This window comes from Leiobunum rupestre, chromosome 7 (genome assembly GCF_980474605.1).
Source record: "Leiobunum rupestre chromosome 7, qqLeiRupe1.1.hap1, whole genome shotgun sequence".
Taxonomy (NCBI): domain Eukaryota; kingdom Metazoa; phylum Arthropoda; class Arachnida; order Opiliones; family Sclerosomatidae; genus Leiobunum; species Leiobunum rupestre.
Genome location: NC_143390.1, coordinates 48,211,645 through 48,238,770, shown reverse-complemented (window position 1 = coordinate 48,238,770; position 27,126 = coordinate 48,211,645). Strand labels below are relative to the sequence as shown.

Here is a 27,126-nt window from a genome sequence, read left to right as displayed (position 1 = left end):
TTTACGTGGAAAATGAATTTTAAGATCCACCAAATTGCCGCGTCACTGTTCTTCTTTAGGAAGGTAAGTGTTTCATTTCCATTATCCAAAGTTTAAATGGATACTTCTGACTTCAGGAGTAATTGTGTACTTCTGAACACACGTAATTTAAGCGTCGTCGTGACGTAAGGTGGTAGGCGGTAGATTTTCAAAACAGCGCGGCGTTATTTTCGGTCGGCCTACTTTAATCGGTAGGCCTTAATCAAATTATTAGTTATATTTTAAGCATTATTTATTAAATACGAAACTACCTCGTCTTAAATCATTCATTGTATTAGAAATTAGACGAAATACATTATGAGTCCAATGCTCTGTCTGTATCATCACATCAATTCATCTCTTCATAGTAACCTAGGCTTATTATAAATGGTAAGGAATTTACATTTACAATCATTGTTATCCCAGAATTCACCTCATAATTAAGCTTATAATCCTCCCATTGCTTATGTAATCTAAGCATCCATAAATTTTGGTCTTGTTAATGGTTTGGTAAATATGGTTAGCCATTTGTATAATTCGTCCCACATTGGTATTGTAAACCCATTGTGTATTACTACTAACCAAGTTGAAACCAACTTCATAAATGAAAAATAGACAAGCAGTAAATGGTTCATTACCATAATTTACTTAATATTCTGACTGTTACCCTTACGCCTTGAAAACAAATGCGCCTGCTTTATCGATATTGTAACATCCCCATACCCTTCTACTGAATTTCTAATGCTACGTTCAACATCTTTTCACTTATTTAGGTGCATTCCCATCTTGCTTTTTATTACATTAGGTTCTAATTAAAATAATCATTGAACGGAGTACAATTCTATAGTTCTATATTTTGAACTTAGGACGATTTCGTTCTTTAATTTCTTTTAAAAATCAAAGGTTACCAACTGTGTTGTCCTCTTTATCGTCAATATCTTTACTTTAGAATTAAACTAATATTTGACTTGTTCTTTAGGAGGCTGTGGTACCAAAATTATCAGTATCATTTCTGTTAAATCACCGATAATATTGTTAATTTGATCACAAATGCAACTTTAATTGAATACCTGAAATAAAATATGAATTCTGTATCGCCACGAAAAGTATTGGAAAGTCTGCAAGATACAGAACCAGTGACAAATTCCAATAACTACCCCAAGCCCACTTTTTCTGCATTGAAATTATCGCAAAACTTCTTTGATTCTCCTATTGGGTCCGCAGTACTTTCTCCCATTTCTGATTTGGCAGTAAACCTCAATGGCCTCAGCACAAATAGGTAATTGAAAAAGTAAATATTAATAATTTTTCTGCGTTTTAATAACTTAAAATTTTAATTACAGCTCATTCACACCGAAACGTAAAATATCATGGTCAAATGACACCCCTGTGAAACCCTTTCTGCCATTAAATGGTGCATTGATCTCTTAAAATATTTTATTCCAGAAAATGCATTAATTTCATGAATACATTTCCGATTTCTATGCTTTTAGATTTAGCGGGAGATTCTCCATTTTATTCAGATTCTCCAATTTTTCAATATCGGTAAGCCATGTTTTTTTTTTTTGGTATTCAGATTTCTATGTAAATTTTAATTTCGGGAATATTGGCATTGTTGAGGTAAAGCCTGGCAAAGAGACCACCCTCAAGTCGTCTTAGTTTACAACGGAAGTTATACTTCCTCCCCCTCGGTGTCTTCTTACTTAAAAGTTTCAACCCTATAAACATGGGTTATTTTTTTTTCTTCACTCCTGGGGATGGTGATGGGCCCCTGTTTTAAGTAGTCACTCTGAGCGGCTAACCACTTCTTCAAAATCTGTACACTAATTACCATCATGAAAATAATAATAGCCGTTGGTAATGCTAAATCTGTAATTGGTTAATTAATTATTTAATTAAAATCAAAGTTACAAGCTTGTACACCAATTATGATGAGAGATCAGCTGCTTGCTTTCCTCTTATAGATCAATTTTTTAATACATGATAAACTATCAAGATTCCTTTGTGATTTTTTTAATGAAATAAGCAATGAATAAAACAACATATGTAGCTTTTATTATTCGATCTTTATGTAACAAAATCTTTAAAGTCAATGGGAATAAGATAATTAAGTATTTTAAACTAAAGCCACAAACCGTATTTTAAATTTGTGATACAATGGCTTGGTTTACGTAGCCACTGTTTCTCGGTACGTTGTACCGATTTTTTTGTGATAAATTTTCCATCACCCCTGGGTAGACATATTACGGGGGTTGTCCATAAATGACGCGTACCTATTTAAAAAATCCGTTATTAAAATACCATTCTTAAAAGTCTATATATATTAGATAACGTTTGTTTGGAGGAAGGGGAAATAAATTTAGGTCACACTTAAATGTTATCGGTTGATTTTATAGACTTATAGACTTTTATAGACAATTATGAATGGGGAGCATTTGAATCTAACAGTATTGTGCCCCGTAAAAGCGTTCCAACCGTCGCTTCATGGTGTTATGGGAAATGTCGACTACCAGGGGCGAGGCAATCTCCAATTATAATCCTCAGAGGCCCTCGTCAAATAATCTCTACGCCTAGGTTAAATTGTAAACACAATTAACCAAACATATTGAAAAATTTTAACTCCATTTTTTTTATGAGAGTGGCGTGAGATAATTGGATTGAATGTTTTTTTTAAGTGTAAGAATTTAAAATCTGTTCCACTGTTCGGGGACGTTTCCAATTTAGACCAATAATTATTTTGAAATAGCCGTTTTAAGTAACATTTTAGCCGTCGTTCTCGATACTCTTAGATTCGTTTTTATGTCATTTATTATGCTTAAAAATCTCTTAAAGGTCTTGCAATAGCCCTTTTTGGAAATTAGTAATTTATTAAAATATAAAATTACATAATAACTAACTTTCCAATACCCTCAGAAATAATAATTATACTATACATATAATAATATATTCATATAAATTAATTAAAGTTATTTGATTAAATACTGGCTATGTGCGAAACACTGCTCTATTGTTGTGAAAATCAATAGCATGTGTCATACTTTCAGAGTTGGAAAAAACGGCTTTTTTAAATTAAAAAATCCAGTATGGTTAAAATCACTAATTGCTTATATCTTGCCCTCATTACTTCGAAAATGCTCAAATTGACCGATTTAAAAATTAGGTTTTGCGCGTTGTGAGGTATAGCCGGCTCATTTACCTACTTTTATACCCTAACATGGCGGCGTAGTTTCACGTGCAAAATTAATTTTAAAATCCCCCAATTAGCCTTTTCAGTTTACATAGAGCCACGTAGTGGCAAATGCGAGAAGCTCATGAACTGCTTGATTTTCGTCTGCTAAGCAGACGATTTTTCAATAAAGCGTCTGCTTAGCAGATAAAAATCCAGCAGTTTATAAGCTTCTTGCATTTGCCAGTTTGCCACTACGTGGCTCTATGTAAACTGAAAAGGCTAATTGCTTATATCACCATCATTACTTCGTGAGACGACGTAGCAGACGACAAAAAGTGAAGGTTAAGTTTTTGACTTTTTGTTTCGTTTTGGAATAAAAAATGCAGAATATTATATTCTGCATTTTTTATTTAAAATAAATAGTATTTAAATTTTTCAATATTTCTTATTCATTTCTCAATATTTTTTAATAAAAAAAGTGGTTTTAACCATGGATTGTTTTCGGTGGCTAAAACCGCGCTTAACCAGGATGGCTTAAACCAGTCTGGCTGGTTCTTGCCAACCCTGCATACTTTTCTCGGAGCCACTGGCAATCTATACATTTTTGAATTTCAGTTGACTAATTTAGAAATTTTCAAAATTAAGTAAATTTATAATACGTTAAATTAGTAATTTAAAGAAAGTAGAAACTAAATAAAAAAACACGCCCTGTGACTTGTCTATTGGGCAATCTTCTATTAAACGTGGTGGCAGATATTTGAAATTCTATGATCCGCCATAAGAACTGTTTAAATTCACAATATTCAATTACTGATTTAAAAATATAAAATCATGGATTTTAAATCGAATAATATATTTCAATAGATGATTTTTAAAATGTCGAAAATTTGTTCTGTAACAATTCAAATTCAAAGCTAACCAAATTGTTAAATAACAATTAAATTTAAATAATTATCAAATACTTCATAAAATTGTAGTTTGCAAAGCTAATAGTAGAAATGTTTCCACAATTTAAACAGTAAAAGAGCATAATAATATTTAAATTAAAGAGCATACTAATATTTAAATAAAAGAGCATACTAATATTTAAATAAGAGCATACTAATATTTAAATAAGAGCATACTAATATTTAAATAAGAGCATACTAATATTTAAATAAGAGAGCATACTAATATTTAAATAAAAGAGCATACTAATATTTAAATAAAAGATCATACTAATATTTAAATAAAAGAGCATACTAATATTTAAATTAAAGAGCATACTAATATTTAAATTAAAGAGCATACTAATATTTAAATTAAAGAGCATACTAATATTTAAATTAAAGAGCATACTAATATTTAATTAAAGGGCCTACTAATATTTAAATAAAAGAGCATACTAATATTTAAATGGAGCATACTAATATTTAAATGGAGCATACTAATATTTAAATGAAGCATACTAATATTTAAATAAAAGAGGATACTAATATTTAAATAAAAGAGGATACTAATATTTAAATAAGAGGATACTAATATTTAAATGAAAGAGGATACTAATATTTAAATAAAAGAGGATACTAATATTTAAATAAAAGAGGATACTAATATTTAAATAAAAGAGGATACTAATATTTAAATAAAAGAGGATACTAATATTTAAATAAAAGAGGATACTAATATTGAAACAAAAGAGCATACATTTGTTCATTTGATTAAATTTATTTTTTCTAAAAAAACTCTAAAAAATGCCAACCCTGTTTAAATTAACTTAATAATGACTTACTAGAATGACTAGCTTAAGTCATTGCTAAATTGTATTTTTTGTAATTTGTGATATACAAAGTAAGTTCTTCTTAAATTATAATTAACTGAGTTACATTATTCACCAATTTAGTAATTTACTTAATTGCACTTTAGCTAAATTATAAATAAATTTGATAACTTATTTTGTAATTTAGAAAATTATTTAACAACTTTAGTCAAGAATTTTAGTTAGTATGATGTAGCTACGTAAGCAGTGTTTTTTCAGTTACGAATTCCCTGTTTTCCTTGTCCACTTTTATAAATTTCGCTATCAGACATTAACAGGTGAAAAATTATCGTACGTTAAATGTATAATAAAATTGATGAAATTTTCAATGAAATGCGTTTACGTATCTCACGAGGAATAACTTATATTTATCAACTTTAAACAAAAATTAAATTTCATCTGTTTTGCTTAGAACATGTTTTTGCATCTGAAAATATTTCAGCACAAGCACCGAGCATACAATTAAAAGCAAACTACTTTTGCCGCATCTGAAAATATTCTCGATCGAGAACCAGAAATTGTTTGTTCCAAAATTTGTTGTTCAGAACTAGTCGAGTTTCTCACGTCTGTTTTAGAGATTTATTCCAAATTACCTGGTACACTCTGTTTAAAAAGTCTTCGACAGGTGAAATTTTTGCCCTCTTTTTAATTCTGCTAGAAAACTATAATAGATAGATCGATGAAACCAATTGCAACTATTATTTATTTCCCAATATCTTTCGTTATTTATCAGTTTAGTCCGCCTAAAATTAATAGTTTGGCGGAAACCGTCAAAACTCATTTTTGACAACTTTTTAGATATTGGTTCTACGGCACTGACTCGCGGGTTTTTGAATTGACAATCAGGGTTGGCAAAATCCTTGTTTTTTTCAAAAAGAACAAAAACAATGTTTTTTATTGTTTTAAACAAGGTTCATTGTTTTTAACTGTTTTTAAATCAAACAATAAAAAACACATAATAAACAATAAAAAACTGTTTAAAACACGTTTTAAACTATTCATTATACTTATGAATCAGACTCACGAGTAAACTCATTTAAAGAAATATTACGTATCATTAAACGTATTATCATAAGTGGCATAATTACCCTAAGTGTGTCAATAAGATGAATTTTTCAATGATACCTTGTTTAACGAAAGTGACGTAAATGACGTCATTTTTTCCAGTGACGAAATTTACGTAATGTGTTTGCGAAGCGGCGTCTGCGGCGCGAGCATTAAAATACTAGGGTACTTGAACGGAATTCGCGAGTCCTACGTTTCTTTGGTCTGTTTAGAACAAGCTCAAATTGAAGATTTTCTGCGGGAAAGGCTCCTATTGGCACACTTAGGGTAATTATGCCACTTATGGTATTATAAATAAACTCACAGGGAGAAGAACCAAAGAGTACACGCTTATTTAAACGAGCCAAGAATTTCGCTAAGCGTTGTTGACCAACCATTGACGGTTTTAGGGTTTTCGATGCCCCATGCAAATACTACCTAACCTGTAGTAGGGTTTTTAATATAGCTATCATCCTGGAATTTTCGGTCGCATAGTACTAAGAAAAGGGAAAATAGCTAGTTATCCACACATTGTTTTTAGTTTTGGTTTATTGAAATGTGCACGTCTGCAGTCATAAATCATCACAAATAAACAATGTTATAAAAAATAAGTACTTAGATACCTCTATAATCTTAAAACTTCCATCACGTCATAAAATTTCTAAAAAATTGAGAAAGGGGACCGAAATCCCTTGATTTTTATCTAGGGGTGCCGCCTAGTCGGTTTTAACCCGATCTGTCCAGACCGGCCGTGTTTCTGGTTACTTAAAACCCGGCACAACCCGACTAAACAGCAACCCTACTTGTATCTCGTGCATAGGTAGTGTCCCAAATAGATGTATATTGGCAGCTGTATACATTCTATTTAAACAAAAAGACAAAATTCAATTCGTTCGTAGGATTTTGGCTCTGGTAGGAAATTTATGAAATCATATCGAGCCCTTTAATTCGCTCTTTTCAGAGAATCTTAAAATCAAACTACCCGTTATCAATACAATTTACCTTTCTTAGAGCCTTGGAATGGTTTTTTTCTACCTTTTCTCTCATATTGAATAACCACAATCTTACAAAAAAACAATGAAAATTTACCTTATAAAAAACATGTTTAAAACAGATAGTTTAAAACGTTTAAAACAAATTGGTGTTTGTTTACAATATTTGTTTTAAACTTGTTTTAAACACTGTTTTAAACATTTTGTTTAAAACTTGCCAACCCTGTTCACAATGGTCGGTTCATATTTAGAAAGTGGAAAAATTATCCCTCTACAACCAACGATTAAGAAGTTATCGCGTTTACAAACTTTCGTCGAAACTAGGAAACACCTAAAATGCATCAAGCGAATATTAATAACGCAACTTCGACAGCGATCCAACAACATTGAAAATATATTTAATTAAAGGCCGGATTTAAAAAAAAAAATTCCTCGGACAACTTGGCAAGTGTTTTTAAGAATATCCTTTTTTATACGCTTAAGCTTTTAAAAAGCTATTTGCGTTATAAATTGTTTATAATAATTGTTACCACAATTTTAAATCAGCCTTTAATTAAATATATGTTGTTGGATCGCTGTCGAAGTTGCGTTATTAATAATCGCTTGTTGCATTTTAGGTGTTTCCTAGTTTCGACGAAGGTTTGTAAACGCTATAACTTCTCAGCCGTTGGTTGTAGAGGGAAATTTTTTCGACTTTCTAAATATGTACCGACCACTGTGAATTCAAAAACACGCGAGATAGTGCCGTAGAACCAATATTTAAAAAGATGTCAAAAATGAGTTTTGAAGGTTCCCGCCAAACTATTAATTTTTGGCGGAATAAACCGATAAATAACGAAAGATATTGGAAAATAAATAATAGTTGCAATTGGTTTCATCGATCTATCTATTATAGTTTTCTAGCAGTATTAAAAAGAGGGCAAAAATTTCATCTGTCGAAGACTTTTTAAACAGTGTACATTTGAACGTGCGTACGAAGGAGATAAGATGTTTTGGGAAAAGCAAAGATAGCGTATGCTGGGTGAAAAACAAATATTCTTAGCAAAATAGATAAAAAAAATTCCTTTAAGTTTATTTTTATTTGTTTTGGTTAAATAAACTTAAAATTAAATATTTGGTTTTGGGATGGAAATTTCCCATAGTCAGCATAGAAACAAGATGTCACGGACATTTGAGTACGCATTAAATATGTTTTGAATGTTAAATTTCAATTTGAACCAATTTTCAATCATCTTGTACATTAACTTAATAAACGTACTATAGTAACCCATGATAAATTTGGTCGGAAATAAGCATTTTTTCAACCACCCTGTATACAAAAAACTTGGATCTCAATCACCCTGTCGTTTAACCTAGGAGCAACAAACACAAGGAGAACGCAGCTAGCCTTTAAACACGCTAACGAAGGGTTGTGTACGAATTTCATTGGACGAGCGTCACGAGCCTTTACGCTGAACGTTTTACGGGCGGGGGGGGGGAAGACAATTTCCGAATTTTCCCCTTCCGACGGCAGCAGGCGCTAAAGCGTCTAGCCAATGAAAAACGTACACAAGAAAATCCACGACTTTTGACGATTTGCATTCTCCTTGTGTGCGGTGTTGTGTTTGTTGCTCCTAGGTTTAACAAAACTAACCCACTAAACATTAACAACCAATAAGTAATTGTAACTCAAAGAAAGACCCACGCCCATGCCCACTCTTTATTAATCACCCTGTCCTTTAACATAATCAGGGAATTAATTCTTGAAGAAATGTAACTTTACCCCAACGCTATATCAATCACTCAGTTCATAAGGAACAATATTTGAATCACCCTGTACATTAACTTGATAAGCGCATTATAACATCCTAAAAGGAATTTTTAGCAAAATATCAACAATAACTCAATCTGTCCTTAATATAATCAGGGCTTTTTCTCAACAACCTAGTGCATTAACATTCATCGTAATCACCTGGTCATTCATCCAGTGAAAATCACTTTTAATTGGCGAAATTATAAATAAACACGGAAAGTACCAAATAAAACATAGTATGGCCTGTATAGCAATACCACACCTTATCTAACAATAGTTAAGATAGCGTAACGTAGCATCTGTGTAACAAACGCGCGGTGCCTTAAAACTTACGCCGAAAATATCCAAAGCCCCATAGAAGACAATGAGCACAGGTCATAGAGGTTTTCAAGGTCGAAGGTCAACTCTTTGGAGACCGATGACGCTTGTATTCTGAATTGGCCAGAAATCTCACTTAAAATTAAAATTTCTTAATGCAACCTTAAACGTAGTTCTAAAATGATCAGCCCTAACAAAAAAAATAATTTACAACCAAGCCGGTCTTAATTTAAAAAATGTATATAGATTTAAAGCCAAAAATCACTAAAATGAGCAACTTGTAGAGCCCTTAGAGAGTTATGTGTGCAAAAAACCGGTGATATTTTCTAAATAGATAACGAATTGAAATTTCAATATAGCGATGCAGTAATGCATAATGTGAAACATTAAAAGCTAGATATTTTGAAACTTACTTTGTATTGAATGTTTAGAGAGTTATAGTATTATTTGTACTATTTTTAAATGAAATCCGGCGAAACACCTTAAATCTGTTTGGGTTATTGCTCGATAGTGACGGATTTCGCCCAAAATGTTTTCTCTGGTTTATTCACCCTAAATATGAAGCATCCTGGAGTTTAACGGGCTAATTTAAAAAATTTGAAAAGTTATGATTTTTTTTAATTTAATGCATTTTGGCTAGAGTTTCGTTACTTAATAAACATTTTTGTCAGTAACATGATTCGTAAAGCTCTTAAAAATACGAAAATTGGTACTCATAGCTCAAAAGACCTACAGATTCCGAATTTGGCTTCCAATTTACTCTATGGGCTCTAGTTTTTGATATAAGAGCTGTTTGGGGGGGGGGGGGGTAGCGCAAAACATCATTTTTACAAAGGGGTCCATCTCAGAATTCAATAAAAATTTCAAATACGCACCTCCTTGCACATAGAATGGCCCCTCTTAAATTAGCTGTTGGCGACAAAATTATTTTTATCAAATCGAATTTTTGGAAATTGGCCATTTTTCGCGTTTTTCGCAAAACTGCGATGTACGAGCTGGATAGAGGGGTGGCACTTATCATTTATTTAACGACATATGCCACATCCAAATTCAACGAAAATTAAATTTCAAATAAGCACCTTCTTACGTATAGAAAGGCCTCTGTCAAATTTGGTGTTGGCGACGAAACTATTTCTATCAAAACAATTTTTTGAAATTGCTCATTTTTAGCATCTTTCGCAAAACTTCAGTGCGTGAGCTTAGGCGGGGTGGCATTTAATATTTAAAGATCCCCTCCAAAATTACCAGAAATTTCGACAACTTTTTATTTCTAGGTTTCAAAGAACTTAATTTTTAATTTTCTATTCTTATTTTTTATGAAATATTTTTGAGATGAAATATTTAAAATATTAAAAAAAATCAACAGATAATTTTAAATTAAAATCCTAATTTACTTTTTTTTTAAATAGTGTCTTAGCCTTTAATAAACGCTCATTTGAAAAGTAGTAATGCCTTCGCTATGGCTACTCGTCGGTTGCCTGTACGATAATGGCGGCGCCGAGTAAACGTTTCTAAAAAGAGTGTATAGTTAGATGACTAGTTTCGCCTAACTGTATAGTTAATAAAATAAAAATAATTATTGAGTAACTAAAGTGCAGGGCCCCCAGAGGCCCTATAAATCCTATAAAATCCTATATTTTCAAAAATGTCCTATAACATCCTATATTTTTAGCAAAATCCCCCAAAGGTCCTATAAAATCCTATAATTTTTAATTTTGTTCATTTCAAATCCAGCCACTGAGTTAAATTGCTAGATTTAGCTATAGGATAAATTCCTATACAAAGTCACTCTAGTCTATACTTTTGTTATTGTTAACATGGTTAGCTACTAGTATATTTTTGTGAAAAAATGGTTAAATAGTTCCTTTTTTTTAAGTTAAAATCAAAGATTTATTTCTCTAAATATAGATTTTGTTTTTAAATGCATAAAGTTAGTAAATTAAATAGTATATATAGTCCTATAAAATCCTATAATTTTGTAAAAATAGTCCTATAAAGTCCTATAATTTTGTAAAAATAGTCCTATAAAGTCCTATATTTTTTTGAAATATAATCCTATTTTTCCTATAAAAAATTAAAGATTCGAGCGAGGGGTCAGACACTTGCCATTATTTTGTACGGGATTTCGGGATTTCGTGATTTCGTAGAGACAGTGTTCCGAAGTGGTAAATGTCAGGTGTCAAATAATGTGGCAAAAAGTGGTAAATACCGACATGGCGAATAATACTTTTACTGGCTAATATGCCAAAAAGTGGGAAATAATAAATTTTAATAAAAATAAAAAAAACATACGAAAGGAAAAATATATTTGTGCTATTTTAGACAAATATACTGTATTAGTTGTCAGGTTTTGGGCTAGATACTCAATTATAGCCCAATCTAGTAATTTCTTTTGGCTATTTTTCAACGATTTTTCCTGAGTTGGAATTCGTCTGCTATATATCTTTAAGGTGTTTTTAATGGTTCTTTTGTGAAAAACTGAAACATTATCTCACATGTAAGTGATGCTACATCTCTGAAAGATATTATTTACATCATTTAAATGCATTTATTGATTATTAGTCACTATTTGTCACTCTTTGCCATATTTGCCACTTTTGGCCATATTTGCCACTTTATGCCACTGACATGGACTTTATTCTAAAAATGTGACATTTAGGTAACACTGCGTAGAGATTTTGGCGATTTTATCAATACTTTTTGAAGTGATTTTGGGATTTCAATGTTAATTTACCATAGAGAGAGTTTAAAGATTTTGCGATTTTAGACAAAGTGTACGGGACTTTGGTAAATGTCCGACCCCTCGGATTCGAGTGGGAGCCCTGAAAGTGGTTCCTTTCTAGTTTTTAATTATGATAATCATACAATTTGTCATAAATCTAGAGTAAAATTACCTTAAAAAGTGTCCAAAGAAAATTTAATTCCCTGATTTTTCACAAATTCTTAAAATTCTGACTTTTTAGGCCAATTTTTAAATTCCCTGTTTTCCCTGACGTGTGGCAACCCTGTTATTATTGAAAATAGTCCTCGAAACACTGCTCTTAAAAATATAGTACGCTTTATTTCAATAAATATTACAATACAAGGAACAGGTACACTTAAGCGAACGTAATTATTAACTCATGATATTATAAACGGCGTTTGCAGCAGCGCTATCAGACCTACATCCCAACTAATGGTCGTCATTCGCTTCCTGGAGACATTTAACATTTACGTCAGAAATGGACCCCCTTCAGCCGGTTCGAATGTATCGGGGATTCCCGGTGGCAATGTGTCGGCAACCCGATGGCCGACTCGGGAGGCGCCGTGTATTGTCCCTCCGGCTGCCGCGAAGGAGAAGATTATCTCGAGGGATACAGCGCCCTCTTTTTTTTCTTCTCGCGCGTAGCGATACGCCTCAGCTGGAAAGTCTTGATCGGATTAGGATGTAGGTAAAGGCGCGGTGTTTCTGAAACGCGATCGCCGAGGGTTTTGGCGGCAAATCACGTAGTAGTAGTCGTAGCCGCCGTGTTGTACTTACCTTTTCAACCATAAGCGATGTAATGGTACCAGGCCAGTTACCAGTAGTCAGGATTTTTCAGTTGAGGGGCCCAACAAATTCCTAAGGGGGCACCTTTCAAAATATATTTCTTTCCTATCACCTATGAGGCTATGGCTACTTTATAATGAACTTATAGGTTGGCACGGAACCATCCATACCGGTTATAACCACCCGCTTAAAACCGGTTATAGCAACTTTAAAAAAAATCCAGATTTTTTGGGATATTTTTTTATTAATATTTTACTAAAATAATAGATTTTATTTAGTTAAGCTTTTGTTTCATATTTAAACAAATTGGGGAAGTTCAAATTCTCCTCTAATTGAGGGGGGCAGGGGTAGGTTTAATGTTCAAAGGTTCGCTGCCTCGCTTCGGGCACTCGGTCGGCGCGTCATAAACAAAAATTAGGGGGGAAATGGGAAATCAAAAGAATTTAATTATATAATATAGTTAATTTGCTTACTTTGTTTAGTTTCTAAATTGCAATAATAACATAAGACAATTTCCTACTTTAAAAGTGAGTGACATAAGTAAAAGAGGATGTTTACATTTTAGCGGGCTTTAATCTAAAAAAAACTGGATATAACCCATTAAAACCACTGGTTTGGCTTTTTTTTAAAAAAATCGGGCTTTTTTCCAACCCTGTTTGGAATTGGAATATGTGGTTTAAATAGATATAAATTAAATTTATATAAAAGATAAATCGAAGTCGAATTTCCAATTAGTAACCCATTTTAGTTATATTTGGGCGACTTAGCTTTGAACCCATTTCTCCAATTAAGTTGAATTTGATTGAAAACTATATTTTATCGTAGACCTACCTACGTTTATAGTTTAAAAATTCAATTTTAAATACGATTTGTTGCCAACTAGCGGGACCTCTCAGGGCCCGTACGCGCTATCCTGAGATTTGAATTTAGTAGCAGTTGAATTATAAGCTTGGACAAGAGAAGGTGGTTCTGGATACCTCTAGCGCAGGTGGTACGTACCTAAGCCCGGGACAGGGGGAGTACGAGGTTCCTGGGAGTGGGAGTAGTCTTTTTTTTTTGTCTTTTTAAATATAAATAACATGGCTAGTTTCAAATTAATCTAAATGATGGCAGCGCTAGACGACGTCTGACCGAAATGAAATTCCCAACCTGGGACTTTGAAAAGATCAACTAAAGCCGCACGTTCTCACTTACCTCTAAAATCGCTTCGTTTTAGGTAATTATCAAAAGCAGCGTGAGATATCGTGTTGAGTCGTTTCGCTTAGAATCGCTTCCAAAACGACAAAGGCGGGGAAGTAAAAAATAATGGGAATAAAATTCTAAATAATGTCAAATAATATTACTGTATGTATAGTAGACATGATTAACTAATTGTTTTAGGATGATAAAATACGCGAAAAAGTAGATAAGTCCATAATTAAAATTTTTAATGTTTAGGCTTAGTTTCTCTTTTCGATTTGATAGTCGCCAGCCAGATTTCCCGCACGGTACTGATGAGTTCCAAATAGAACGAAACCGGTCTACCGTTGGAATTTCTGGCTATTTTATTTATTTTTAATTTAGTTTATTACTCGAAGATCTATTTGATCCGAGTTTCGCGTTGCTCGAAGACCTATCGGTACGAGTTATTAGTAAGTTTTTAAATTTCTTCAAATTTGTTTAGGATTTAGCTATATTATCCCTTTTAATTATGGACTTATCTACTTTTTCGCGTATTTTATCATCCTTCTCACAGTCCATAGGTGGTTTCTTCTAACTTAACTAATTGTTTTAGGATACATTTTAGTATTTTCAAAATTCTGGTCATAATTTGAAATGACTTAAACTGGGTTTTAAGCTCTAGTGTAACCCTGGCTTAAGAGATGTACAATATGGTATCGTTGCATTTATGGGATAATGAAAGCAATTTGTAAGAAATATTGAGCCCTCGCGGTCGCTGTGTCAATCTAGGCACTCTGAGATCCAGAAAATGGCAGCCCCCGCGCACCGTTATTACCTTTTCAGGCTTCTGATAAAAACTAGTAAACTAAAGATTCTAAAAAAAAAACCAATGAAACTGGAGAAGATCACACGGTATAAATTTATTATTTGGAGACGTTTCGAGCCGTGGCCCTTTATCAATTCACTTTTTTAAGCCTATTAATATAAATTTGAAAAACACGAGATTTTAAAGCGTGTCGCGTGAGGCGCGTGTGTGAAAAAAAAGAAAGAACGTGAAACAAAACAGATACCAAATGGAAGAAATATTACAATAAAAATATAATTTTAAACATATTTCGGTATGTTTCCAAAATTAACTCTGGTTTATTAAAGGGAATAGGAACTTCCAAATTCATAGTGGAACAACGAATTTGACCTTTCTGCCACCAGATTTAACCGAAGCTAGGGCTAATTGCCGGTAGTTACGTTCAAAACCGGTCGTAGCGGGTGTTAGCGGGTGATTTTTCAATTTAGTTTCTACGGAGTCTAAACCAACTTTTATAAGCATCGTCTGAAAAGCGTATTAAGGATAGGATGGATAATGATACATCAATAAATTTTCTTCGGTTGAGAAGGGATTTGCGTATACAGAACTGTCCTTGACATCTTGTTTCTACCGCGTTAGTTTTTTTCCTCAAAGAAAAGGTTGTCTTGGCGTGCAGTGCGAAGCGGAAACTCGGCGGTGAATGTGGCAGTCTGACTGCTTACATAATCGGAAGCCCACCTTTCCGCACCCTTCAGCTTTCGCGCGCGCTTTTTTGATGGTTTTATTGACGCGTGGCACGAGCCAACAGCTGTTTCGACCCCCTCCCTCTTATTTTTGTAGTGTTCTTCTTTGGGTTTTCAATAAACCACGGCGTCCCCTCCCCCCCGTCCCATTCGGGGGATGTATCCGGGATCTCTTCCCCCCCCCCCCCTTCCCCCGTTGCACTATTCGCGCGTTATTGCGTATTATTAAGTTTGGGCGCGGAGAGCTTTGATTTTATAGAAATTCCGCTTTTTAAGCACTTAATTTCAATGAATAAAATATAATTTCTACAAAACAATTTTAATCAAATTTAGATTTGGAAATTTGAAATAAAATTATCGAAATCTTACACGCAAATTACACGAAGAATTTATTTGGAATTGTTGATTTTATAAAATGTCTTTACGCTTGCCCAACTTGTTGAAATGTTGCCCTGGAATAGTTCAGCCAATGCGTAAGAATGAGTTCATAAACTCTTTAGTGGGAGAGAAAACGTATCCACAGTTGAAGCGGGGAGGCAACGTTTCAACAAGGTGGCCAAGGTTATTTTATAAAATGAACTATTGGGTGAACTTATCGAGTGGAACATAAACCAGATTACCTAAAAGTCTACATTCTTTTCAAATGTCCCCCATCTACCCTTAAATTTGGGTCTTAATCCATATATCCGGGGAAAAGCACCATCGTTATGAAATATTTTACACTTCTGTTTAAGGGCAGTTTACAAAATGGTCAAAGTTCTTAGGCGAGAGTTGAATCGTAGTACACAAATCAGTTTTGGAAATAATTAAAAATTAAATACATTTTTGGGATTCAATAATTATAAAATTAAATCCATTTTTGGGATTCAATAAATATAAAATTAAATCCATTTTTGGGATTCAATAATTATAAAATTAAATCCATTTTTGGGATTCAATAATTATAAAATTAAATCCATTTTTGGGATTCAATAATTATAAAATTAAATCCATTTTTGGGATTCAATAATTATAAAATTAAATCCATTTTTGGGATTCAATAATTATAAAATTAAATCCATTTTTGGGATTCAATAATTATAAAATTAAATCCATTCTTGGGTACCAATAATTAAAATTTAAATAATTTTATGAGATCTGAAAATTAAAAACTGGGCCGCCTTTTGGTACAATTTAGTTGACATAAAAATTTCATTTTGTTTAAAATGGTCCCAATTTCGTTCCTATTTTAAAAATTTGTTGCTCATTTTTATGGTGAAGTCTCGTTTTCCCTTAATCCTAATGCAAATTTTGGTGGGAGCCCTACGATAAGGAAAAATGGGGTCAGCTTTTGGGATAATTGAACTCCAAGATTTCATCATTCTGGTTCCTACGAAAGAAATCAATATTTTGCACACACGTGATTTCTTAATTCTAGTGTGAATTGCACACCTGATTATTTAAACAGCTGCACCCTCGGATTTTAATAGATGTTTCTATAAAATAAATTGAACCAAAAATAGAAATATAAAATGTCTCTCTTACGTCACAAGACGGAACTTTATTAGTATAATCGTGGTAAAATGCGAAATTCGTCTGGTAACTCTATCACGCGCTCCTAGACATGTAAAAGTAAGAAACAGTGACGTAAAAGAAACATTAAAACAAGAAGACCTAGTTACTTTATAGAAAGACCAATTTTAATTATTTTCCAGATATCGGTGTTTAAATCAGAATTGTTGCGTAATTTATAGGCCTATTTAAGGCTATTTCCGCCTTCAGATGCTAATTAGAGTTTACCCGAAACCATATTTCTCAGGTGGTTTCTAATGAAACCCGAATAATTTGAACCCTAAACACTGGAATTAGAGGTTAAACACCAGTCGTTAGCTACGAAAACGGCTAGGTTTTCCCGTCACCCGTCAAAAGAATATTGAAGTTTCCGTTTTCACAGTATTAATTTCAGGGTTGACTGAAGATCCAATCAACCGATTTTTTTATTTAAATCGGATTTTTTTCATTTTGTTAAATTTATTGATTTATAAACCTCAATAGCTCGTTTCCAGTCTAACTGTTGGTTATATAATTTCAAATTAATTACTATTCAATATTTTATTTGATTTTTTCAGATTTCTATTGGAATTATTTTTGAACATATTTTTTGATATAGCTTATTCTTAATTGATATTAATACATTGAAAAAATTATTTGATTTAAATCAGTCAACCCTGAATTATACGAATGGAAACCTTCGGTAACAATTGTCTTAACTTCATAAGGGCGTTAATTACTTATATCGATTTAATTACTATATTTTTATCAATGTCTTATAAATTCAACCATAAAAGCTTTGAAGGGGATGACTCACACTAGAGCTTAAAACCAAGTATAAGTCGGCCTGACTGCAAGTTTTGACCAATGATATTGAGTGGAAGTCGTAATGACAACTGGTTTAGGCAGATAAAGTTACTTCAAATGTAGATTACAACTGTACACAGATCCTTATCTTGTTGGGAAATTGAAATTACTGACCAACTGCGGGAAACTTTACCACTTGAAGTATCTATTTCAAATAACTTGGTCGAAAATAAACACACCCTTGTTATTTTTGATAAACAATCAAATGGCGAAATTTGTTTCTTAATTTTTACTTTAGCAAAATGAACCACTTAATCCGGATTGATCTTTGACTGCTCTTCGTGGCGGGTATCCCCGAAAGCGGGTGGTTCAGGGTCCCTTATCGCGATTGCCCCAATCTCTGCCTCAAAGCGAGATGAGCTGGGGGGGACTGCCCTTAATATCTAGGGAAAGTGGTTTGGGGGGGGGACGACAACAACGCGGTGCTTATAGAATATATAAAGCGGGCCCGAACCAGGGTCTATCATTATTCTAGTCAGAAGCGCACGGTTAGCTCCCTAAACTTCGACGGGGAAATCTCCTCGTAACTGTGATACAGCCAGATGTCCTATTGTCGCGTGAGCGTGAGTCGCTTCGGCGCGCCGGTGGAGTGTCCGCAGCCGTCCAAATCTCCGGGAAACGCGTCTGGCGGCCGGGAATCGAGGAAACGCAAAAGACTCCGCGTATTCGGAACGCCGGAATCAGAAAGTTCGGACTGCGATTTCGGCCGCGAATTAGAAGAAGACTTCATGGGCTGCCAAAACTCGCGCCTCGTTTCCAATCTTGACTTTTTACAAATACTCGCGAGTAATGGGGAAAACGGGCGGCTAACTGCTCGTTCTCCCGCTGATGTCGTCCGCAAGAAACTCGAATTTGACGCTTCTCCCATTTCCAGTCTGCTCAAGAATGTGAACCTCAACCAACCCGCGCCCACCAACGGCTCTTCTCCGAGGAGAAAGAGCGCCTTCGAAGGGAGACCGCCGGTCGCCGAGGAGCCCGCGACTTCCGAAGCCGCTGGCTCCGTCGCGGAACCCCTCACCTTGCACAGAGCCACCCTGAAGAGGATACGATCGCTCCCGGTAAGCAACCCTTTTTATTTTATCTTCGACCGCTCTTTTCGCGATTTAGTCCCGGTCCTGTGGGACAAATACACTGCCGGGCCCAAAATCTATATCGCGCTCTTGGTGCTCTTAGAAAAATTACCACGCAAATATTAAACACGCGCGTAATATTGTCTTTAGTTGGACGTCTAAAGTTTCTACGCACGTGCTTTGTATTTGGGTGGATAAATTTCGAGATTATCTCGCTGCCGGGCGATGTAATTCGAAGAATTTTTTTAAGTCGGGGAAAGTTCGTCGAATTTTACGAGATTGTTAAAAAGTTATTATATTTTAAATTATCTTGAAAATTGGATACATTTTGTATCAACTGTATTTTCGACTGCTAAGCTGACGATCAATCAAAATGCGTTTTAAAGTTCTAAAAACATGACTCGGACATTAAAACTTGCAGGGTGACCACAGTTCCTAAATTTCCTATTTTTTCCTTTAATTTAGTTTTGTATCCTATAATACCATTAAATTTCCTTAAATAGCCTATATTTTAACTCAAAATCTAAAGAAATTAAAATAGTTGATATTTTCCCCTTAGATGTCTTTAAAACGCCCTAGTTTTTAAAACACAATTCGACGATAGTTTCAACTATTTCTATCGGTTCTCAACTTTATTTCGAATGTCATACCCCCTTTAAACATTTTCGACAACCGTTTTATCTTACTGTATAATTAATGTTTTCCTCCCCCCCCCCATTTTCTTCCTATATTTCATTGATAAATTTCCTATAATTCTTTTAAAGGATTTTAAAATATTCTGTGGTCACTCTAAACTTGTTATTTTTATCGATAATTTAACGCTGTAAAAACTCTTATTATTTTAAGATTTTTATTATATAATTCATGTCAGAATTTACTTTTACGATATACGTGCTAAGCTTGATTTTTCGAAAGGCTTTTTAGAAGACAACGTAGTGCTTGACAAAATTCATCATATATATAGAGTTTCTAAAACTATTTACAAAAGTAAATTATTATAATAAAGTATTAGCCTAGCTGATGATTATTATTCATGATAAGTAGTGTAATTTTAACTTTTTACATTGTTAGGAAATCCGCGCCGAGCCCCTGAAAAAATGTTTCATATTTATAACCAGTGTTGGGTAGTATTTTAAATTCAATTTAAATACACTAAATATATAGCATTTTATTTTAAATACTATTTTGTAGTATTTGGTTGCAAAATACCGAAATTTTAAAAATAAAATAATTCTTACAATAATCAAATTAAAATCCAACATATGATGGTATTTTTGCGACTCTTTCCCTTATTTTTATTGTAGAATTCAATTGTTTTTAAGTAAGCAGTAGCGCGAGATTAAGGGCGTAATTGCGGTTAGTTGTCTACCGCAGGGTGACCAGACTTCCTATATTTTTAATGCCCTCCTATCAATTCCTTTATTTTCACCTATTTTCCTATAATTTCACGGTTTTTTGAAAATTAAAGAATTTTTTTTGGTACGTGTCATAGAACATCTATTTCTAACACTGCCACTTTCGAAAAATCGTGAAATGTTCGGGCTTTGTAAATCCGCTAAGTGATCCAATAATGCAAGAAAGTAGTGTACAAAACATTCTCAATATTCTAGGTGATTCGAGTCGAAGTGTACCGATATGCAATTATTATTATTTTTCCTATATTTTCCTATAATTACCTTATTATTTTTCCTATAATTACCTTATTATTTTTCCTATAATTACCTTATTATTTTTCCTATAATTACCTTATTATTTTTCCTATATTTTCCTATAATTCGCCTATCTAGTTTCCTATATTTTCCTATTATTCGCCTCTAAAATTCCTATTTTTTCTATAAAGTTTTCAAAGCCTTTCCCTGGTCACCCTGCTATCGATTCCGCGCCGCATATAGTGGCTTTGTGTTTCTAGTCCTTGCCTTTAGAAGAGATCGTTCTTTGTTTGTCATTTCAGCAGATTTATCTATTATGTTAAAATAGATACATCTTCCCAGTGTCAGATAATGCTAATTTTCCTATAATTATTAATGGATCATTTTTTGAAGTAGTTAGCTTTAAATTTAAAGTATTTTATTTTAAAAACCGAGAACGAAGTATTTTACCCAACACTGTTTATGACCTAGGTACCATAACCCTCCAATACCCCAACCAACTTACACCCGGTTTTACCCACAACGCCAACTGCTCATTAGTCCGACTGTTCGAGTAATGAGCACTTGGAAAGGTGGGGAAATGATTTCCACCCGTTACAAATCGCGTACACTCTAGAGAAAAATTATTTTAGAAATCTTGAAATCAACTGGAAAATCAGTTTCTTATTTCTGAAATTACTTTGAGGTTTAAAATCCCTCGAGGATTGAACCGATTGTAGATTCTAAATTAGAGACCCTAAAATGTACATTCAAGCTCTATGTCCAAATATATAGATAATTCGTTTATGAAAAGTTGGCGAAAATAGTATAGAAACCTTAAAAAGATATTTAGCTTTTATTACAACTAGTAGCGCCCAAAGAAAATAAAGAGATAAATTGAAATTATAACGCCATGTCTATGCCATGCTTTTTCTTACAGAATTTTTTTTATACCAACATGGCTCAAGCTACTAAGTGTCATTAATCTATTGAAATATTGTTAAGCCGAAGCCAATCCCTCAAAAGCAATAACAAACGTTAAGATGGTTTAAAATTAAACAATAGATTTTAACGCCTCCTAGAAACTGGTTTCTATTCCTATTTTATATTTCTGTTTCTTCAAGGGAATATAACCTCAGGTATTTGGTGTGGAACACCAACGTTTGCAGCTCTGGCCGCTCTTGCCTTTCGCTTTAGAAATGTTTGGCGCCACTGTACCGGGTAATTTGAAAACTTAAAGGGGTCTTCCATAAAGATTGTTTTGCAGGTTATATTCCCTTTAATAGTGAAAACTAAAATGATAATAGATTATAATTCATTAATAATAATTAATATGTCTATTTTAGAAAGCTATAAACAATTATCAAAACTATTTACTGTGTTAAATGCCGCGGGTACTTTGACGGTTTTTCATATTTAGTAGAGTGATCGCTATCTGTTGGTAAAAATATTATTTATTAAAAGTTTCAATGCATTCAACTAGAAGAAAGTATTCCAATTTTAAAAAAAAAATTATAAAGAAAGTAAAGCATGTTAAAAAATATTTTATTTGGTATTGTATTAATTTTGCGTTTTAATTTAATTTCTTTAACATCATATTTGTTTTTATCTATTAAGAACCGACGTCTTACACATCAGCCATTATTTCTCGAAAAAGAAAATGTTACACCACAACCAAAGGGAGGAACTGCGGATGATGATGAGAATGTTGAAAACCTCAAAGAAATTGGCGACGAAGTCGAAATATCATACACAGTCCCTCTTACCCAGGGAAGCCCAATCAGTACCTCTCCCCTCGGAATTAAGCGATATTCAATCAGATCTCACTCGTTCGCTGGACACTCGGATTCGTATCCTCAGAGTGACTACGATTCCCAAGATAGTGGTTGCGTGTTTTCTGCTGATGAAAGGTCATCTCAAAATTCATTACTCTCAGCTGAATCCTCAGATTCAATTCCTAGTACAAAGTCGGAAATATTTCACCAACCATTAGGAGTTGCTCCTCGCAAATCTAAATTAAGTCTTGAAGACTCTAAATCTGATGTAATTTGTTTTTTTTTTCTTAAATTTTAAATTAATGTTTTCAATTGTTAAATTCTTTGCTTCTCCTTTCAGGGTTTTGATAGTCCATTTTTGCTTCGACGTCCTTCGAACAGCAGCATTCGCAGCTCCGTTTTAGCAGATGCTGAAAGTAGTGATGAAGATGATTTTGATGATGGGTTTCTTGACGTTTTTAATGATTTAGATAAAGTGGTAAAATATTAATCTTAGTTTTGCAACAAAATATTATTCCTAGTTTTCAAATAATATCAATGTGAATTACTTCATTTTTTTATTTTGCAGGAAGATAACTTTGAAAATGGCAGTATCATACCTCGTAGTTTTGATGATCTGTTAACTAGACCGATATTGAGAGCTCATGTAGAAGAAGTTCAATCGGAATTTACCAGCGTGGAGGCCAATTCTTACCTTCCATTAATTAGCGAATCGCCTCCTGAACCATCTGAGAGACCCGCTAATATGAGAAGATCATTTTCAATGCTGGCCAGAATTGGAGATGGGATGGTAAAGTTAATGTGAAAATAATTCATATTTGTGCCAATCTTATTAATATGTCATTGTAATTTAGGAATCTGGAAATAAATGGCCAGTTGTGTTGAGAGAAACTGATGAAAATCAGACAGAAACAGCTGAATCATGCTCCATGATATCCGCTAGTCGTAAAAGAATGTTACAAAACAGTTGCGAGAAACCTCCTTTTAAAAGACCGGATCCACCTGGAGAAGTATGCTTTCTTCTGGAATCAAAACGACGAAAGAGTGTTTCCGCTTTGGTGGCTGCCCGCAGAAACTCCAATGCTTCCGATTCACCAGTATCTTCCATGCAAGTGTCAGTGCTGACCGTAAAAAAGTCTCCTATCCAAAGGTCTCAATCCATGTCTGATGTACACATCGACTCAGCCCTTAGGAGATGTAAGGACTATTATATTGCTCATCTTGGAGTGTTTGATTTGAGCATTATATTATTATATTAGTGTTTATAATTAACACATATTTTCTTACAGCTGAAATGGAATCAAATTTATCAGGGGATTATTCAGCACGGAACATGTTACCAGTTCTGAAAGGACGGCATCCTGATCTTAAAACAATTTCAGCGGAAACTGTAAGATTAAATTCATCTTTTAATTATTTTATTTATTTACGAAATTGCAATAACAAATTATTTTCCCTCTAGCTAAGTAAATTAGTATCTGGAAAATTTGACATCATTTGGAAATACACAGTCATAGATTGCCGCTATCCATACGAATATAAAGGGGGACACATTCAGGGGGCGCAGAATATATATACTAAAGAAAACATTTTCAATTCCTTTCTGATCAATGCCATGAACAGCGATTATTCGATTTCTTCTGAACGACATATTTTAATATTTCACTGCGAATTCTCTTCAGAAAGAGGTCCTAATTTGTAAGTATCTGCAAATTGACACCCTAGACACATCTAAAGTGCTAATAATAACCGAAATAATTTATTCTTAAGGTATCGTTTTTTGAGGAAGAAGGATCGCGAGGCAAACAATGACAATTATCCAAACCTATTTTATCCGGAAATCTATCTGCTTGAAGGTGGTTACAAGGAGTTTTTTGCAAAATTCAAGGAGCTTTGTCAACCTCAGCAATATCTGCCGATGAATCACAAAGACCATCGACAGGATCTGTGCCATTTCAGAGCCAAGTCAAAATCGTGGACTGGGGATTCTAAAGCCAGAAGTTCTTTTCGGCCAGGACTTAAACTATGAATTGGCAGGTTCTTTAGGTCATTGAATTATTTTAGCTAAATCAGTATTTTTTTAATCCATGGAGAGTATATTGCATGGGCAATGAAAAGGGTGTCCATAATTTTATAAGAAATTTTCAACTTTGCAAAACAAATTGATATCACTTAAGAGTGACCTTTTTGAAATGATTTCTGTCTTAAATATGAAATAAATAGAAATTTTGTATAAATTTAATTAATGGTACTTTCCTATTTTAATATCTTTAAAAATTAGAAAAGGGTCTTTGTTGTTAGCTCTTTGGGAATGCTAGTTTAATTACAAATTACTTGTATATTATAAATTGGTTTTAGTAATTTTTTATTTGTTTTTTTAGTTCTCGACTAGTAAATTTGTAATGAAAAAGTTTCTTTCTAATTCCCTTATTTTATTGAAAAAGGTTTTATTAAAAATTTACGGTATAAAATCGGGTTAATATGTAATGATTTTGCTATTTTGCTTTGTACAAAATGAATGGGAGATTCTTCATTAACAGAACAAACTTCATTAAAAAGTTGTAGGAAAATATTTTTGGAATTCTTTTGATTTAACTTTATCAAGGTGGATACTATTAATTTGTTCTGGGATTTCGGAATAGGATAAGAAGAGTAAAACCCCGATTCTGTACTGCCGTGATTTGCACAAAGGCATTAACGACCAAAACGTCATTTTAAGAAAAACTCAGTTTTGTTGCTTTTTTTTATCAATGAAAAACTTTCCCTCAGAATTTTCTGGAAAATATCCTATCTAGTAGTATTTTTCTGCTCTTTTTAAATTTATAGTTCCTGATTGAAACTAGCGGTTCCTTTATCCCGATTTTTAAGTTAAATTCCGATGTGCATGGTATTTTTTGAGTTTTAAATGTTCACAAAGGCAATAATGCTTTTGCGCAAATTATTTAAAGGTAATCTCATATTACTTAAATTATTCGCACAAAAGCATTTAATGCTGATTGTATAAACCCATAAAATGCTTTTGTGCTAAGTAAAGGATGGCGCTTAATGCCTATTTGCGAAGTAGTTCCGTGAAAGTACCGAAATAATGCTTTTGTGACAAGCGTATATCTTAAAACCTAAGAGGGCTAGAAACAAACTGATTTCAGATTCAGAATCAGCACCACCAACTTACCCAGATAAAACTAAAACATTAAAATGTCAAAAATGGTCGTTAATGCCTTTGTGCAAATCACGGCAGTGTAGTGGTGAATAGTTTGTCACGATCATAGCATAAGCCTATAAGTTTGAAACGCGCATAGCGCCCTTTGCACCACCACTGGACGGGCGAAAAAGAATAAATCAGGCGATAGTATCGGCACCTGGTAGAGATAAATTGAAGCTTCTTCCTTCCCCCTTTCTCTGTCTAAGCACCTCTCTCTCACCAAAGCAGCTGGCATCATGCATTGCGGGACGCGTTACGTTTCTCTTTTCCGCCACCGGGTGGATTTAGCGCTGTACTTTCGACAGTCGTTTGCTTGAACCAACCATCGACAAACTAGTAGTTTGTCGATGACCAACACTGCCTTTCGATTCAAACTTAGGGTTGAAAGGCTTATGATCATAGAGATAGAAAAGAAATAGAGGGAAGATTACCGCGTTAAGGCACCCCTGTTTTTGACCGGGAAAATTCATTCCCCCCCCCCCCCGCGCATGTATGAAAGCTGCGGAGATGGGCAGAATTTGCAACGCCATCTATCCTTCTTTTGTTTACATCAAATGACAGTTGATTTTCCAAAAGGCATGAAGTATTTCATTTCACCGCGTGTCGATGGCGCCACGTAATCTGCCCATCTCATGGCTTCCTACATTGGCGAAAAGAGGGTCGGCACTCGCGGTCAACTTCGCCAGATACAATAGTGCCTCTATTTCTTTTCTATCTCTATGGTCACGACTTAAACGTTTTCCCTAAACGGCTACCAGGGGGTAGAAACGTACGCTAATTACGTTGTCTCATGCGATTCCCTAGTGGGAAAGGTAGGGATGGAACCGTGGAAGTTTAGTCTGAAACGTTTCTGCGGGTTCGTCTGCTTCGGTATCTGGGGGGCGATTCTGTAAGAAATTGAATGGGAATTCGATCTCGATACCCTATACCATGTCGAGATCGACTTCGACAATTTACATTGATTTATGCTCATTCGAAATCTTTACCGAATACCATTCGTCGAGATCTCGAAGTTCGAAATCTAGTTTTCGATCGTAAATTGGATTTCGAATATTTACAGAATAGGCTCCCAGGACCAAAGTTGGGCACTATCATATCTTTTGATTGTTTTGGTACTTGATATGATAGGGAATCAAATTTCATACTATCAAAATATCATTTTTGATAGTGATCTATCATAGATTTAAACTTCTAAATGATTTATTGAGTTGAAATCTCGGTAATGGCTTTAGTTTTTTGATAGATTTGACGAAAATTTACCCGAAAATTTATAGATTTTCACTTGAAAGGAGTACTTATCCTAGTTTAAAAAATTACGAAAAAAATGATGCGACCTGCGTTTTTGGGATAAATATTGAAATTTTGAAATATGTTTTTCACGCCATCTCTTAGTAAAAATTTCAAAATTTGATAGTTACGATATGAAAAGCTAAAGTTTTTATAGAAAAATTTATTCCTGTACTATAAAAATTTTAAAATTATCTTCTATAAAATTTATTTGACGATTTTTGATAGTTTGATTTGAAAGATTTAATTTACCTTTAAAAAGAGTTGAAGCATGCAGAAAAGGCGAGAAAAACAGATATTAAGGATGATGATGTGAACCATGTGCCTGTTTTTTTAACTTCAAACCGTTTCCTCCCTCCTCAAAGTGGGGGGATGCAGGAAGAGAGGGGAGGGTTACA

At 33.7% G+C, this 27,126-nt stretch overlaps 1 protein-coding gene across 2 annotated transcripts; it reads left to right on the top strand.

The window, feature by feature from the left end:
• On the top strand, window positions 1-24,811 carry LOC149936593 (uncharacterized). 2 transcript variants are annotated; one of them, XM_090153019.1, is made up of 12 exons: window positions 1-63; window positions 998-1,297; window positions 1,362-1,432; window positions 1,512-1,563; window positions 18,641-18,824; window positions 22,082-22,507; window positions 22,580-22,717; window positions 22,808-23,029; window positions 23,094-23,436; window positions 23,529-23,629; window positions 23,702-23,937; window positions 24,010-24,811. In XM_090153019.1, the coding sequence occupies exons 2-12, from the start codon at window positions 1,101-1,103 to the stop codon at window positions 24,266-24,268; spliced, it is 2,229 nt and encodes a 742-aa protein (XP_090009145.1). In that variant the 5' UTR covers window positions 1-63; window positions 998-1,100; the 3' UTR covers window positions 24,269-24,811. The 2 variants fall into 2 exon arrangements, with proteins under 2 accessions (XP_090009145.1, XP_090009144.1); XM_090153018.1 differs by lacking the exon at window positions 1-63 and adding an exon at window positions 182-408.
• The last annotated feature ends 2,315 nt before the right edge of the window (window positions 24,812-27,126 follow it).